This window comes from Ovis canadensis, chromosome 12 (genome assembly GCF_042477335.2).
Source record: "Ovis canadensis isolate MfBH-ARS-UI-01 breed Bighorn chromosome 12, ARS-UI_OviCan_v2, whole genome shotgun sequence".
In the NCBI taxonomy this organism is placed as follows: Eukaryota; Metazoa; Chordata; class Mammalia; order Artiodactyla; family Bovidae; genus Ovis; species Ovis canadensis.
Genome location: NC_091256.1, coordinates 41,575,168 through 41,593,898, shown reverse-complemented (window position 1 = coordinate 41,593,898; position 18,731 = coordinate 41,575,168). Strand labels below are relative to the sequence as shown.

General features: G+C 36.7%; 1 protein-coding gene across 3 annotated transcripts in view; it reads right to left on the bottom strand.

The window, feature by feature from the left end:
• Positions 1–18,731, bottom strand: part of SMYD3 (SET and MYND domain containing 3) — a 756,573-nt gene that overhangs the window by 541,087 nt on the left and 196,755 nt on the right. For all 3 annotated transcript variants that reach the window (XM_069545497.1, XM_069545498.1, XM_069545499.1), the window contains one exon: positions 18,213–18,349. In XM_069545497.1, the coding sequence (XP_069401598.1) occupies positions 18,213–18,349 (137 nt within the window). The remainder of the gene's footprint in view (positions 1–18,212; positions 18,350–18,731) is intronic.

Below are 18,731 nucleotides of genomic sequence, written 5' to 3'. Positions count from 1 at the left end.
AGCAGCATATGAGCCTTCAGAGGAAGAATGGCTCACATTTAAAATTTATGATTGCACAAAAGCACTCCAGAACTTTATGTTCAATGTACTGAATAAAAAGCAGCTGTTACGCAAAGAACAATTAAATGACTTCAATGTGAAAGAATTAATCACATTTCGTATACTTGGGATTCTGCTGTCACTGAAAATAAAGATGGAAAGGATTGCAATGTCAATATTCTAAAAACCAACATCAAAATAAGCATCCAATCTAGGATTCATCCACAAAAATGTAAAATTACTTCCTTGCCTAAGATTTTAAAAGCTTAATCACACTAAAAAATTTTAAAGCACTCATTCTATTTATATAACAGAACAAAGTTATTTCTAACATCAGTATATATTTTTAATTGTTCAAAAATACTGAATGTTGAGAATTCCCTGGCAGTCCAGTGATTAAGACTCGATACTTTCACTGTTATGTGCCTGGGTTTGATTCCTGGTTGTGTAACTAAGATCTTATAAGCCATGCAATGGGCCAAAACAAAAGAGACAAACAAAAACATTCACAAGTATAGGCCTACACGGTCTTCACGGGCTTTCCATTTCACAGAATGGACTCATACTCTAGTAAACATATTAAATTATGACATGAGCAGAAAAGTCGAAGTATAAAATATATGCAGATAAAAACATCAGAACAGGCACTTGTATTACTATACGACTCCAGTCAAGCATCTGGAGAAGGAAATGGCAACCCACTCCAGTATCTTGCCTGGAGACTCCCAGGGATGGAGGAGCCTGGTGGGCTGCTCTCTATGGGGTCGCACAGAGTCAGACATGACTGAAGCGACTTAGCAGCAGCAGCAGCAGCAACAGTCAAGCGTCAGTTCAGTGATTGGCCAGTTTATCACAAAAGGGAATAGAACAGCCAAAACGTGCACTATGTCAAATACGTCAGAAGTGAACTGAATGGCTGCATGAGGATAAATGGCAGTGTGACTACTGCCCTTATTTCCTCTATTTACCAGGAAGTTTCGGGATGCTATTTTTTCTCTCATGCTCTGTGTCTACGGTAATCTGAACACCTGCTGAAGTTATTGGGTTTTGAAATTCCATTTAGGAGAGAGCAAGCTGAACTGTGTGAATGGGTATTTTGCATAGAAATGTTCCCAGGGACACTAATTAGGTTTTGGAAAAGAGGAAGTCAGTCACTTGCTAAATGGCCTCATGGCCAAAAGATAAATTTCACAGCACTCTTCCTATGAATTACAATTTAGCCAAGTAGATTCCAACCAGTTCTAGAAACAGAAGGCAAATGGGCCCCCACAAACTTCAGTTCAGTAAAGCCCATTAAAGAAACAGTTGGTCCCTGCAAGAGGGGCTGGGGTGGGGGAGAGAAAGGCAAACTTAACCACAAATGTGCTCTGACTTAGGGAAAGCTAGACACATATGGAAATCCAGGTTTTAAAAATAGAGCAAGTTTACCAAAATAAATTTTCCTCCACAAAAAAATTCAGGACCTTCTTAATCTTCAAATTTTCCTACTTCACATAATCTGATATCTATGAAAGTTATTCATAAGCAATATTTTCAAAAAATATACAGTATACTATTTAATACCTATTTTATCATTTAATGCCTAACGCTTATCATTTTGTTATAAATACGACAATGACAATGTTAGTCACTCAGTCATGTCCGATTCTTTGCAACCCCATGGACTGTAGCCTGCAAGGCCCCTCTGTCCATTGAATTCTTCAGGCAAGAATACGAGAGTGGATTGCCATTCCATTCTCCAGGTGATCTTCCTGAACCAGGGTTCAAACTCTGGTCTCCTGCATTGCAGGCAGATTCTTCACTGTCTGTGTCACCAAGAAAGCCCGTAGTAAACTGGTAATTTTTTAAGATCTGCTTTTTTAAAAGTCATGAATCCTTTGATTCTTCACAGAGGACCAAAATGATAAGAGATAAAAAACTATCAAAAAGGAGAAAATGACATGATTAGAATGGGAGGAAAGACTTCCCAGTGTCTGGATGTGAGATACTGCCAGTCATCTTGGGCAGCCGTTCAACCCTGATGGACTGGAACCTCTGACTATGCCCTTTTGTGATAAACTGCCCAACTCTTGACAACAGCTCCTGGCTGGAGGGATGAAAGGATAGACGTTACTGCTCTTAGATTTTTTTTAACCCGCTTTTTTTGTATTTCTACTTTCTCATTCCTGTCATAATGGAACATGTCCAAGGAAGTTGAGAAAGGGGGGCATTTGAAGTGAATCTTGAAGAATGAAAAGGAATTTGCCAGGAAGAATAGAAAGAGCTGCACATACAAATGCTGGAATTGGGAAAGGAATCTTTACTATTAGGGAAATGACAAATGGCAAGAGTTTAAAGTACTTTGAATCCTATTCAACTAATGCTGATAACTATTAGTATATACGTGAATTATCACACTCACTAAACCACTATATTATTTTGTAATTGAAAACATGAAGTTGTTTTCAAAAGAAACTTTTAAATACCAAGGTCATCCAACACTCCTTGCCTTGTAGAAAATACTCTCCCAATAAACTGAAAGAACTATAACTCTAACTATACAGCTTCTACAAAATTCAAAGGACTTTGCAAGCTTCTCTTTAGTGACTTTGAGGAGGTAAGAAGTGACAAAAAATATCTAAAGATCACTGGCATATGAGGAAAATATTTTCAGCATAGAAAAAATTATGTTTAGCAAGTATCTGAAGAAAAGCTAGAAGCCTGCCTGACAACCATTAGCAAACACACATAGATATCTTCTAGGAATGGAATTCCAAAATCTGATTACATCCTTGCTGCTGCTGCTGCTGCTGCTACTAAGTTGCTTCAGTCATATCCGACTCTGTGCGACCCCATAGATGGCAGCCTACCAGGCTCCTCCATCCCTGGGATTCTTCAAGCAAGAATACTAGAGTGGGTTGCCATTTCCTTCTCCAAAGCAGAAGCCCACTCAACTACTGCTGATGATTAGCATTCAAAGCTAAATTTCCTCTGTCAAATCAGAATGACTTACAGGTAGAAGCACATTACCTTAGGATCCAAAGGAACACAATGATTTCTACCTCCTTGCTTACATATCTACACACGCATGTGTGTGTGCACGCGCGCGCGCACACACACACACACACACATACACACACCCCAGCAGCCATAACCAGGCTTTGCTGATTAGTCACACTGACTTTGATAACCTCTCCTTGTGTGTTCTCATATTTACTGGCAGCTTTACAAATGGGCTCAAAATAGCTTAGCCTGTCAAAAATAATTCCCTATCCAGAGGACATACTTGCCCTGCCTACATTCATTTGCTACTGTCATAGCAGCAATGCTTCAGATATCACCAGGCTTTGGAAGTGTGAAGAAACACACTGACGATGCAATAATGTGAAAAAGGAAAAGCAAGGTATCAGTGACAATGCAACAATGTAAAAGAGAGAAAGAATGCATTGATTAAATCCTTGCAACTTACTAGTTACTATGCAACGTGCTAAGAAAATGGTTACACCCTCAAGTTAGTCTATCCAAGCAGTCACCCAGTTCCAGGAAAGGAGCAAGGAATGAGGCCTGCAGAGCCTTCAAATGCCATATTTTAAAACCTTGATTTTATATAATAGGCAGTAGGAAATCAACATTTTAAAGCAGGAGAATACAAATGATCAGATTAATTATATATATATATATATATATGTGAAGTGAAATGAAGTGAAAGTTGCTCAGTCGTGTCTGACTCTTTGCGACCAGAGTGGGTAGCCTTTCCCTTCTCCAGGGGATCTTACCAACCCAGGGATTGAACCCAGGTCTCCTGCATTGCAGGCAGATTCTTTACCAGCTGAACCACAAGGAAAGCCCATTTATCTCTAAAGGTGATATCAAAAATGGGTTGAGATCCAGGAAAGGAGGAGCAAAAAAGATTAGATAGGCCACATAGGCAGGATAAAAAGAACCTTAACTAGGCCAGAGGCAAAAAATAGATAAAGAGAGAAAACAAAAAAAAAAACAGAATTAAGAGATATTTCAAAAGCAGCATAAGCAGGGCATATAGAAGGCAAGAGAGAGGGAAAATTCATTCAGAGACATCTCTGATATTCCTGATGTGGCTGACTCAGGAGACTGCCACGCCAAGAGGAAAGACAGAAAAGGTAGATAAGAAGCCCATCCTATTGAGGAGAAGGAGAAGACAACACTTTTAAGTATTGTTCATGATGAATCTGAAGTTAAGACAGATTATGCAAGTGAAGGTTTTTATTAAGCAGAAAATATGAGACTGAAGATCAGAGGAAATAGTAAGGCTCAGCAAGTTAGGCCACGACAGCGGAATGCTTGTCCTTCAACAGGTATAAAGAGAATTAACAAACTATGATTTTTTTTAAGCAAAATGGTAAGAGGTGTAGAAGGTAAAACAGGGGCAGGTCACGCCACAAAAGGCAATTCAAAGATTTCTAAACTTTGGACAATATCACACCATAAGATCTGCATTCTTGAGGTTTAAGTGGGTACTGTTCTATGGACTCTTGGACAAACAAAACAAGAAAATCCACACAATCACCTATTATTATAAAAACTCCCGAGGCACCAAAACAACATAGCCTACCAATTTCTCTCTAAACCTGAAACACCAAGAGCCCATGAAAGGCTGTGAAGGATGCAACAGGCCCCAGGACACCACCCAGCAAGTAACACGGGCCTCTTCAGACACTGAGTTGGTCCGGTTAATTCAGTAAAATACTGCCAGCCATGAGGAGCAGGAGGGGAAGAAAGAAAATGCTGTAAAGGGCATTTTTAATCCTGTTCATAATTCATCAGATCCTAATAAAAGAGCTCTGCATAAACAGAGCCTTGGTAATCTTTTCCTATAGCATCAAAACTAACACCAAATGTTAATTAAAATTAAAACAGCACCCACAATTATCAAATCTGGTTATATGCAGTTCCAATGCTTTTATTTGACAAGTATTTGTTCAAAACATAGTGTTTCTAAATTATCTGCCTATGTCACTCATGTCATAAACTTTAAAGGCATAACAGAAAAATAGGTGTCAAAGAAGCCAAAGATGATTTTATCCTTTACTGTATATATTCTATTGTATTATAAAATGTTTTAATCCATAAATGTAAGTATTTACAGAATTACAAGAAAAAACACATCCAATAATGGCTGGAAAACAAGACAGACAAAGGTGAAGGCTCTTGCATGATTACTATTTTAATATTCAGTACTTGAAGGTTGTAGAATCTAGATTTCCAAAAGTATCTTAACTCTATGAAAATTTCATTTCAATTACCTTTATCTTCACCTACAGTTGTGGCAGCATCAGCTAAGAAATATTTGATAGGAAAAACTCACCCTCCCCTGACCCCTCACACTATCACTTATCTAGACTTGAATACATGAAGGAGAGGTGTAAGACATGAGGCACCACCTCTATGAAAACAGAAGGAATCCCAATCAAATAATTTAAATATTTAATTTAAATACTACTATAGCAGTGCTTTAGTATTAGTGATAGAAATCTTATCAGATACATACTCCCATTTCTTTCACTCTGATTTTTCTCCTAAGGCTTAGAGTAGTTCAAAATTAGACCTTTAATATAGAACATAACACAGAATGCAGTATGGTGGGATGAGGAAAATCTAAAATCATGATACTCAAGTTAAATCTCTGGCACCTTTATTTAAAAACAATGTGACCTTAAGCATTCCATCATCTGCAAAAGGAATAATAACAGCTCAGAAGGTTGTTATAAGCAATGAATGTGACTGTATTTGTTAAAGTACTTTGTAGAGTTAAAAATTAAAATAAAAAATAAAATTGGGTGACTCTAGCACTAGGCCACTTGTGATAAATCTTTCAATTGTCCTGAAATGTAAGACAAAGACCTCTGCCTAATACGCACTGGTTTCCCAGTAAGTATGGAATCAAAAAAAATGAGCAATACAAGACAAATCCAAACAATGTCAAGTATCTAATACAGCAGTTCTGTTCATAACCGTTATCTGGATGGAATACATCCAGATGGTTTGGAAAGCCACCATCATTTAAACATAGCCAGACAGAAGCAGAAGATATTAAGAAGAGGTGGTAAGAATACACGGAAGAACTGTACAAAAAAGATCTTCATGACCCAGATAATCATGATGATGTGATCACTAATCTAGAGCCAGACATCTTGGAATGTGAAGTCAAGTGGGCCTTAGAAAGCATCACTATGAACAAAGCTAGTGGAGGTGATGGAATTCCAGTTGAGCTGTTTCAAATCCTGAAAGATGATGCTCTGAAAGTGCTGCACTCAATAAGCCAGTAAATTTGGAAAACTCAGCAGTGGTCATGGGACTGGAAAAGGTCAGTTTTCATTCCAATCCCAAAGAAACGCAATGCCAAAGAATGCTCAAACTACCGCACAACTGCACTCATCTCACATGCTAGTAAAATAATGCTCAAAATTCTCCAAGCCAAAAAAAAAAAATTCTCCAAGCCAGGCTTCAGCAATACGTGAACCGTGAACTCCCTGATGTTCAAGCTGGTTTTAGAAAAGGCAGAGGAACCAGAGATCAAATTGCAAACATCCGCTGGATCATGGAAAAAGCAAGAGAGTTCCAGAAAAACATCTATTTTTGTTTTATTGACTATGCCGAAGCCTTTGACTGTGTGGATCACAATAAACTGTGGAAAATTCTGAAAGAGATGGGAATACCAGACCACCTAAGCTGCCTCTGGAGAAATCTGTATGCAGGTCACGAAGTAACAGTTAGAACTGGACATGGAACAACAGACTGGTTTCAAATAGGAAAAGGAGTACCTCAAGGCTGTATATTGTCACCCTGCTTATTTAACTTATATACAGAGTACATCATGAGAAATGCTGGACTGGAAGAAACACAAGCTGGAATCAAGATTGCCGGGAGAAATATCAATCACCTCAGATATGCAGATGACACCACTCTTAGGGCAGAATGTGAAGAGGAGCTAAAAAGCCTCTTGATGAAAGTGAAAGAGAAGAGTGAAAAAGTTGGCTTAAAGCTCAACATTCAGAAAACGAAGATCATGGCATCCAGTCCCATCACTTCATGGCAAATAGATGGGGAAACAGTGGAAACAGTGTCAGACTTTATATTTTGGGGCTCCAAAATCACTGCACATGGTGACTCAGCCATGAAATTAAAAGACGCTTACTCCTTGGAAGAAAAGTTATGACCAACCTAGATAGTATATTCAAAAGCAGAGACATTACTTTGCCGACTAAGGTCCGCCTAGTCAAGGCTATGGTTTTTCCTGTGGTCATGTATGGATGTGAGAGTTGGACTGTGAAGAAGGCTGAGCGCCGAAGAATTGATGCTTTTGAACTGTGGTGTTGGAGAAGACTCTTGGGAGTCCCTTGGACTGCAAGGAGATCCAACCAGTCCATTCTGAAGGAGATCAGCCCTGGGATTTCTTTGGAAGGAATGATGCTGAAGCTGAAACTCCAGTACTTTGGCCACCTCATGAGAAGAGTTGACTCACTGGAAAAGACTCTGATGCTGGGAGGGATTGGGGGCAGGAGGAGAAGGGGACGGCCGAGGATGAGATGGCTGGATGGCATCACAGACTCGATGGACATGAGTCTGAGTGAACTCCAGGAGATGGTGATGGACAGGGATACCTGGTGTGCTGCAATTCATGGGGTCGCAAAGAGTCGGACACGACTGAGCAACTGAACTGAACTGAGACAGAATCTCTGAGACTGAAACTCATCTTTATAGAAACAACCTAGTCTAGTTTCTAATGCTGACAAGAGTAATCCTACAGTGTAACTTATTCTTAATTTCCTGGCTTTATACTGATAACTTTCAATATAAGGAATAGAGAAGTGTGGATCCGGGGAAATGGGAAGATGTCAGTGAAAGAGTATATATCCAGCTATAAGATGAACAAATTCTGAGAATCAATTGGACAGCATGGTAATTATAGCTGATAATACTGTTTTCTATTTAAAAATTGCTACATGAGTAGATCTTAACTGTTCTCACCACACACACAAAAAGGTAATTATGTGACGTAATGGAGATGTTAGTTAACCCTACAGTCAGAATCATTCTGTAATATGTAAGTATATCAAAGCAACACACTGTACATATTAAACTTACACAGTGCTATATGTCAATTACATCTCAATAAAGCTAGAAAAAATATATAAGGAATAGATACTGATGAAGATTTGTTTGTGACATTAAGTTGTTTGCTCCATCACAGTTTTACTTCAACTTAGAAACTAATTCTTGAACACTCAGGCATTAGATAGGAGAAGCATTTGACTGAGCTCCAAAGACTTAAATTTTAGCATCCATCCTGTCACAGGGTGATTTTTTTTACCAATCTTCCCTTAACTGTGACTGATACATCATGGAAAGAGGTAGAGGAGAGGAAGCGGGGAGGCTAGGGAACTGGCTAGTTTCTGTGATCTTTTCAGGCCTAAAATTGTATGGTTCTCCAACGCTTAAGGAAGGAACTGGGTAACATGACCCCTATTCTCACAAAGTTTACAATCTGGCTGGGAATTTAGGAAATGAAGACTTACAGCTAATAAAGAGAGAGAAAATTCACAGTTGTCAAATGATCGGTATAGAAAATACCAGTGGCTACTGATTTTACAGCATGGAAGGATCGACCCTAGTCATGTGGATTTCATCAATGATTTGAGCTGAAATGTTTAAGAATAAGCAGGACCTGGGTAGAGAGGATGGGGAAAGGTATATACTGCATTCTTCCATGATGCACCCTGAAGATGACAAACACCGAGTATCTTACAAATCATCAAGCTTTACCTTATTCACGGGGCTTCCCTGGCAGCTCAGTTGGTAAAGAATCTGCCTGCAGTGTGGGAGACCCGAGTTCAATCACTAGGTTGGGAAGAGCCCTGGAGAAGGAAATGGCCACCCACTCCAGTATTCTTGCCTGGACAATTCCATGGACAGAGACGCCTGGCAGGCTACAGTCCATGGGGTCGCAAAGAGTTGGACACAGCTGAGTGACTAACACTTTCACTTTATCCTATTCATGGGGATAACTCATCCTGACATGTGCTTCTAACCTGGAATGACACACTTGCAGGACAGGAAGCTCAAAGCTATGCCAAGGCAGCCTGATACATCCTTGGAGCACTCTAATGACAAAGCTCTTCTAGGCACTGAGCCATAGACAGCTTGCCCAATATGACAGGGCTTTCTGTTCTTCCTTCCTCATACTGTACAAAGAACAGCTATCTACATGTGTATGTTTAATATGTAACACTAGGTACTGAAGAAAAATTTAATGAAAATTGATCCTTTCAGATAGTAACTGGGCTATTTTCTCTCCTGATCAGGCCACATTTTTTCATCTGACTTACAAAAGCCATCCCCACACTTACCTGCTTACCTTTATAACATAACACCTTATTTTCTACATCATGTAGCAATGTCTAGTTACTGCCTTCAAAACTATCACTCTGTTTCTCCCTGATATAAAATTTAACAGAAGTTTATCATATCATAATTTTTCACTACTATTAGTGTTATACCCTTAAAACTTTTTTTCCTCCCATAAGAGGTCCATCTCATTCATAACACAAATAGTCAAAGCACAATAAAATCTGAAGGTAATATCCACAATCTAAGAAAAAGATCTGAAGACTCAAACAAAAATTTTCTAAACCTGAGTTATACATCCAAAATAATTCTACTAGAAAACTGTGTTGTTACATCTCTTTTCAAGGCAAAATAACAAACTATACCATCTGTAGTTAAAAAAAAAAAAACTAATAATGATAGTTTATGATAAATAAGATGGTAATAAAGTATATATTTTTTCTATTTAAGAGTTTTTTTCCTTCCTAGTCCTTAGTGATATACTACATCTTTTCTACTATATTATTGAATTAAAACATCTTAAATTTATTGAATCAAATGTTTTGGGGATAAAAGATAATAAATCCAAGAGATAATTACTGTATACACATTGTGCTTACAAATGTCACTGGGAATGTAAAACTGTAGAACCAATGGTATGTTAAAAAGTAACAGTAACTGTTAAAAGTAATTTAAATAAAATATATCCTATCTTTTTTTTAATTAGAGAAGTTTCGACAGCATGTGCTATCTCCTATTGTGCACACACACACAAAAAATATCTTTTGGCTACAAAAAATAATTTAAGGATTGGCAAGCAATGGCCCATGGACCAAATCTGATCCACCACCTGTTTTTGCATAGACTGCAAGACAAGAATGTTTTCTTTCACTTGTAAAAGGTTGGGAAAAAATAAAAAGAAGAATATTTGAGTACAAGTGAAGTTATATGAAAATCAGTGCTCTATTTATGTAAACAAAGTTTTATTGGAAGACATCCATGCCAGTTCACTTATATTTTATCCATGGATGCTTTCAACTATAATGGAAGAGTTAAGGAGTTGCCATGGAGACCATGAGTAGCCCTCTCATCGTGCATTACAAATTGGCAGTAACATTCACTTTTGCTTCTTGGCCTACAAAGTCTAAAATATTTACTACGTGGATTTTTGCAGAAAAAATTTGATGAACTCTGGAATAATTAATGTAATGATTTATAATTTCCTGAAGAATTTATGAATATGGCAGCTTCTGTGATTCTGAGCTATCAACTGAACTTCTTGAATTTTACCATAATATAGATTCTTTTTTGATCTAGTCTTATATATTTACAGTAATAATTTAAAAATATATTTAACTAAGGATTCTCCATAAAACAGAAAATATACAGTTTTTATACATTCTTTGACCCAGTCAATAATTAAATGCCTACTGTGTACCATGAAGATTCCCAGGGATTCAAAGTAAATAAATTGCTAGCTCTAAGAAGTCACACTCTAGTAGGGAGACACAGTACTCTAATAGAAGTTTTTGTCACTAGAGGGAAAGGCAAAGCAATGAAAGTAAAGTCTGCCATTCCGTAATGACATATTATCATTTTTAAAATATTACCTCTATCTGAATTATTGGCAAGTTATACACTCAAATAGACAAGGCAACAAGGCTTAGCAAACACTTTTATCCATCAGTAGTTTTAATCAAAGTATTGGCCTCATATATGTAATTAACCTTGAGCAACGCAGGTATACATAAAAATGTTGATTAAGAATTTAATAATTATCCTTCTGAACTTCAGAAGTTAGCTGGCATCTGGTCCTTAACTATGATAAACAGACATCCATTCATCACAGGTTATTTATACATAAATGAAGAGAAATAGTAACTGAATGGTTAATAATGAAGAATAGAATAGATAAATATCACTAAAAATACATGACTTGTTTTGTTTTGAAATCCCAAGTGTCCTACAAATGTCACTTTGCTTGGAAGAACATTTTTGAGAATAATCATCTCTTGAATCTACTCAGAGAGTCAATCTATTGTATAAAAAAACATAAATCATAAATGCATCAGCTCCTCATAATTAGAATGCCAAGATCTACATGCAGTTAAGTATGTTGGCTGTTTGCCCATTTTACTTAAAACCTGAATAAAAGTAAAATCCCAAAAATTAAGTCTTCTAACAGCTGTTCTGAGCAAGACAAGAGAGATGTGTTATCTAGCAGCTACCTCCAAATGTTGAGATACATGCACCCTGGTGATTAGAGGTTAGCGATCCTGGTGTGTCTGCTCGCTTTTAGTATTAAATATTTAATGGCATATTTTTCCTTAATGGAATCCAGGCACATCTGATCAGTCACTGGGATCATTTAGTAATGCAGTCAAAGTTATCATACTGCCATTTCATATAAACTTTGTAATGAGATAATCCATCATGTTACTAATTCAAAAGATTGCCTTCTTTACTACTTGATGCTACAGTAGTGAAATCCAACTGAGCTGATCAACGAAAAGGTTCTAAAATCGGGTCCTGCATGAACTTGAAACCTTTAAGCGGCAAAGGCACACACACACTCCTGACCTTTCAAACAACAGAGGCCTATTTGTCCCACAAATTAACCTAACGACAACACTGAAGTAATAAGGCACCCTACATTCAGAATGAGAGGGCTAACTAGATGAAAAATTTAAGATTAAAAACTGAATATATCAGAAACAAATCTGTTCTTCCTTTTTACTGAAGTACCCCATTCTTCAGCAAATAGAAAGATCCAAAAAGGGATTATTTAGTAATTTTTTCCACCGTGCTGACTTACATACTTTGCTAAAAGTATGAGGTTATGACAGAATACCAGGGACTATTTATTAACACTCAAATGGCATATACCAAATGCAAGCATATGATCTTTAATATATTACCATGTGTGTCTTATTTCTACCACATCTTGATTAAAAATATTAAATCACTATATATTTTCGTCCTATGAATTAGCAAGATTCTTGTTCTAACCCATTCTTCACTGCATCTCCAATAAAAAGTAAATCTCTCCCTGTAAAAAGAATTTACTCAGAATGAAACTGAATGTAAACTTTAAGTATCATAATACAAAAAAAAAAAAACCTTCTAAAATTCTCACTTTCAGATCTATGCAATCACAGTATACATTGCAAAACCAGTTGCCACTAATAGCATGAGTCTGGAAGGCAAGATCAGGAGGTCACAGATGTACCCTTAAGAATAAAAAGAACGTTCTACCAGGAAAACTATTATTTTGCTTAAAAGAAAAAAAAAATCTTCTCAAACAGATGTGGAATTGCTAATCAAAAAATTCTGCTGCAGTTATATATTGAGTTAAAAAGTACTTTGTGGAGCTCTGGCAGCAATAACAATGACATATGTTTTGTGGTCAGAAAGGTCACTTTTATTCTTGTTGCTTCCAATTTAATATCTGGCTTTGAAACAATTTGCGCAACTAGTCCATTTTCTATTTTATTGTTCAGAGCTTATCATATTCTCATCAGTCTACCAAACACATTTTTAGAAAAGGAAGTTCTAAGTCCAGGAAAAAAATAAGTATATATTTTTAAAACTCTGTACAATAATTTCTAAAAAATATACTCTATGCATTGAAATAAGCTCAAAACTAAGTCTACTGACACTAAATTTAGAAAGACCATTACCAATAATTACCAGTGTATGTTTGAGGGGATAGAATAGAGGAAATGCCATACATGTCATTTCAGTAAACTATGCCATGACAACTAACAAAACTCTTATAATTTAATTTCATCCTTTTAAGATTCATGTGTAAGAAACATTTCATTCATCATAGAAAGCCTGCTTTTATATTTCCTCCATGAAATCCCAAGGAACTAGTCTGAAATCATGAAGTTGTGATCAATGTAGGACACAGCAAATGATTTTTGATCATGATAGCTACAGGCTGAAACGAAGCCAGTTACTAGTGGAAAGGTACTATTCTCTGTTTGCAAAATTTTTTTCTCAATAACAGAGGTAATTCTGAGTATGGGACACCAGCACCGGACACAACTGTATGCAAGTATCTGTGACTCTGATTTACAGACAGCTGCAGATTACACTCCTGTTTTACACTGGAACACAAATAAAGATGGAAAATGGGGCAGTATTGGCAGAAATTAATAACATGCATCAGACACCCTAAGTACTTTATAGTTAATCCTCACTTTAATCTGTAATTATTATTATTTTCTGTGTTTTCTGTTTGTGTGCTCAGACTGAGCCATGCCTGACTCTTTGTGACCCCATGGGCTGTAGCCTGCCAGGTTCCACTGTCCATGGGATTTTCCAGGCAAGAATACTGGAGTGGGTTGCCATTTTCTCCTCCAGAAGATCTTGCCAACCCGGGGACTGAACCCATATCTCTTGTGTCTCCTGCATAGGCAGACAGATTCTTAACCACTAAGTCACCAGTATTATGATTATCATTCCCATTTACAGATAAGGAAATCGAGGTTGAGAGAATTTCACTTACTTGTCTGAAAAAATGACTTAACCATCACACTACTACTCAGCCTCCCATTTAAACTTGTCCTCTAACTGTCATTTTCTCACCTTTTAAAAGCTTATATTCATGACTATGCATACATACTATCTGCATATTTGTAGCAAATGTTTAGAGCTCAATCAATAGATTGAACCATAGGAGTTGTCTTGCCAGTATAAATCCATTTTGAAATCGAACCAGAAGTTCTACTTCAAAATAGAAGTGGGGGGGGAAAAAAAGCTGGGGAGTGGGAAGGAGGAAGGGCCTGTAGAAACGAAAACATACATTTTCCCTTCTCTAAACAATCTGAAAAAGAGCCAGTAGAGATGAGTCTGGTCTCTATTTTTGATGAAGATACAGATAATCACACGCCATCACTAGTCTCACAAATATCCGCAGTACATCGCCTATCCTTTGGCCACCTTCAATACCATCAGTGGTAAACCACCACTTTCCTCATACCTGATGCTTTAATTTCCATTCAGCCCCACTCTCAAGTAACATACAATCTAAAAATTTTTTTAAAAACCATTAAGCAAAAAAGCTACGGGCAAACCGCTCCCACCTTTCCATCCAACCAGATCATCACTCTGCAGCCACCCTATTTAGAAGTTCTGGAGGCACTACCACCCCCTCTAGTTTCTATTACTACCGAAAATAAGCTGCATTTTAAGCATCAAAGCTTTCATTCAACTCCAATTGTAATCACCAACTGAAAATGCGTATAACTGAAACATGTATTCCACTGGTAACAACCGCCTTTTCAAATCTCCTTTACAGGAAGCCGATGAATTTTTCTTTGCACAGGGGGTTAGAGGAGCTGTACCCCCTTGCTCCCCACAGGTATTTCTAGACCATTTTCTCTGTTTCCAAACACCATCTTCTCTTTTGAAATGCATGTCATTAATTTCTGCTTCCTATGTGAAGTTCTCCTTGATTTCTTAGCCTAGAAAAATTTCTCCTTCCCACTTAATTTTTACAACCAGGCAACAAATTCCTAAGTGGACAGGATATTTTATACAGCAAATTCCTAGCCTCTGAATCCCAATTTGTCAATTGCTCTGTGTGGGGGTGGGGGGAGTAGGAGGCTGATACTGCTAATAAGGAAGTGGTGAAAACCAGGGATACTTGGAAACATAACTGGAAAAAGACTACACTATAATGTCTTCAGAGTAATGAAGTGGGGCAGGGGGATGGGCAGGGGGGTGGGGCAGGGGGATGGGCAGGGGGGTGGGGAGGGGGCCGGGGATAAACTTTCTAAGTAAAACCAAGTCTTGTGCAGCAGAAGCACAAGAGGCACTAAGAATCTAGCCCCCAAACAAATATACGCTATTTTTCAACAGAAAACCCCAGAGTGTTCAAAATATTAACTGCCAACTTTTGAGTAATTAATCATGGACTGCTACTAGAAAAAGCTATCTGCTCAGCAGAGACGAAACGTGTTCCTAGGATTAAGAACCTTCTCATCCTCCACCAACGCCTTTCATTTCCAGGTAGTGCAAGTTTGATAAATATCTGTATATCCCCAAGAAAGACTTTTGACTTGCTGAGGTTCTTTGCCTTGGAACGTAATTTTCAGAGTTAGATTAGCCACATATTTCTATAACCCTGGCCCAAGAGTGCTTTGTACATAATTCACCACCAAACAAAAACAAAATAAAGCTTGCATAATTTGATCAATAAATTCACTAACAAACACCTCTCTCAGGAAGCCAAGAGGCCTGATAACAAAAGAGTAATTGTAAGGAATGTTTGGAAATCCAAGTAAAGGAGACAAACACCTGTGTGAAATCTATCAGATACATTAATAAAACAAGTTTGAAAACTACTGATGCCAACTGACAAAAACGTGAGGCTTTATCAGAATTGTCTCTCTACTTTTGTGTGTGTTTGGAAAAGCCCATAATCAAAAACTCAAAAAAATTAAGATAGAAACCAACTTGAAAAAGCTCTCAGAATTCCTTCTGTCTTAAATGACAGTGAGATGAACCGAAACATAAGCTTAGCGTGTCTAATACCTTCAGAGAACCTAAACGAATATAAATGAGTGGGAGGAAAAGCAAAACATAAAGCAGGCTTTTCTTTACTGAGGCCAGATAAAGTCAACTTTCTTTAAAGCATAAATTCAAAAGCTAGTTCCTTAGGCTGAGAAATGCAGGTCAGCATGCTGACAGACTGCACACAGAGAAGCAGCAACAGGATGCAAACCTCTCTGTACTGCCCACTTCTTCTCTTTGATTAATTCTTTATTCCAGCAAGACGGAGAGGGCAGTAGCTGGGGATAAAATTTCCTGGCCAGCACTCTCCACCCACTTGCAATGCATCTGTCATGATCTACATCATCACACAGTTGCAAAGTTATAAACTTAGTGGTTCATCCCTAAGCTTTACAGGACACTGATGAGCTTAATTTAATCCTAATCTTCTCTTTAAAAAAGAGTGAAGGACAGGAAGGAGGGATGGAGAGGAGGAGGAGAGAGGGAGAAGAATTTTCTCTTTTAAGGACAAATTTATAAGCAGAAAAAATAACTACAATCTATAAAAGATAAACAAAACTTTTACAAGGAAGTTCAGGAGCCATAAGTCAATGCTGCTTTCCTCTGATTATTAACATATATATATGTGTACATATATATAGGTTAGTATATAGGTTAAAGTATAGATTTATATATATTAACCCAAATTTAAGACAGAAATCACAGATTGAGTTCAGTTCCCTCATAAATTACAAAAATGAATATGTTTTACTTTTGCAGCAATAACAAACATAATTTTGTGGGGAGAAGGAAAGCATATTATTAAAATTTTTCGTGGTTAATGGTAATGACAGAATTTCCCCCACTCCAAACAATACAGAGAAAAGTTCATTGTAAGATTCATAAGATGAAAATTATTTTAAAAGAAACCAGAGAAATAAGATAGTAATTCACACTTTACATGGAATAATGGAAACCATTTTTAAATAGGTATTATGAACATTAATAACTCCAGCAATTAGCACTTGAACATTTTCCAACAATAGGGAACGCTAGGAATGAAGGTATAGTCATCATAGGTATACTTTTATCTTTCAGTAGGTGTTACTTTGTATAGTCGGTAACATCAAAAGAGCTTGTGTGTGGTGTATACATAGCACTACTATAGGTTGTAATTTTCAGAAGCACGTGAAATACATATATGTGAAACCTCTCAGATGTCTCATAAGCAATCCTTATATTCTGAAATCAATTTAAAATTACAGACAAACCAGAATGTAATGCTAAGATGACAGTATCAGAAAATCATAAGAACATACTCTAAAGAATCAAAATACCTTTGGGAAAAACAAAAATAAATCTATAGCCATCATACTAACCACATTTAAATACTTAGAAAATAAGCAGATTATAATATATTCATATTATAAATATATTCATATTATAAATATATTATAACATATTTTAAATATATTCACAGGATAAATATGTCACTGGATGTGTGCTTATAAAGTGTAAAATTAACAAAAATACCCTCAAATGTAAAATTTTGCTTATTATTAAAATATATCAATATTTTGAAAGATTGATAAAATATTTAAACAAATCAAAACACACAGTATGGCAAAGTAAGGAAAGCAAACATATGATAATAGTGCAGGACATATTGATTCCTTTATCCCTGTCCCAGGGTAGACATCAAGAATTAATCAGTACATTCTGTCTCTCTGAGCCTAAACAAATCCCAGAAACATTTACAAAACGTACACTCAGATAACCAGTGCCAAGAGATTATAATGAAATATTAACTTACACCTATTTATATTCCTAATCTAAGATTTGAGTGACTTAAAACATTTAAACAAATTTTTAGGCAATTTAGGAAATCCTTTTTAAATCAGAAATGATTATATCTTCAGTCTGTTTAGAACTCACTTAATCAAGAAATGGATTCCAATACTTTTTCCACTTCAAAAGAGTTTCCACTGCTGAAACCACCACCACAAAACTAAATGAACTCAATGGCAAATGTAAATCCATTAGTAAGAAATAATAGAACATGTTACTCTCTCTTGAGGAAAGAAAGCACACTCTTTTGAGGGTATGCTTTCCCAGCTAACAGTGAACACTCTTGGCTGTTAATTAGCATAGTGATAAAGCAGGAAAAGTAATACTCTTCATTATTAGCAATACATTCTCCCATTTTCTATTCATCAAGGCAGGGAAGTGACAAAAACATGAAGAGGCCTGGATTTTCATGGATCAACAACAAAATAAGGAGTAAAGGGTTGATTTATGGCATTAGCAAAGATACCAAAGTTAACACTTACTTTTGCAAAGGCTTCAAAAATGTCAAAAGAAAGTGGCAGCTGAGAAGCATCCTGTATTTCTTCTCTCATGAAATGTTGAAATGTCAATGCAAGTTGCCTGAGGCCCTCTTTCTTATCTTCAGTCAGTTTGTTAATATCTTTTTTAAACAGAAAATAAATAGCACTATCATACAGCGAACTTTCAGTGGATAATTTTCAGGTATTCAGTGGTAGCTATTAAGCCAGATATTTCCTGCCCTAGATTTCATGGGAGATGAAATCAGATGAAATCAGATGTTTGGCAGAAAACAACAAAATTCTATAAAGCAATTATCCTTAATTAAAAAATAAATTTTTAAAAATGCCTATCTTTTAATTTTTGACAGCTACAAGTCATTATATACACTTATCAGATAATTCTGCCAAATGTCATCTACAAAATAAGATCAAACACCTAGCAAAACAAAATACACACACCCACATAAAAAAACAATAAAACCAAAATCAGTAATGATGTCTGTTAGCGGATTGTCTACATCC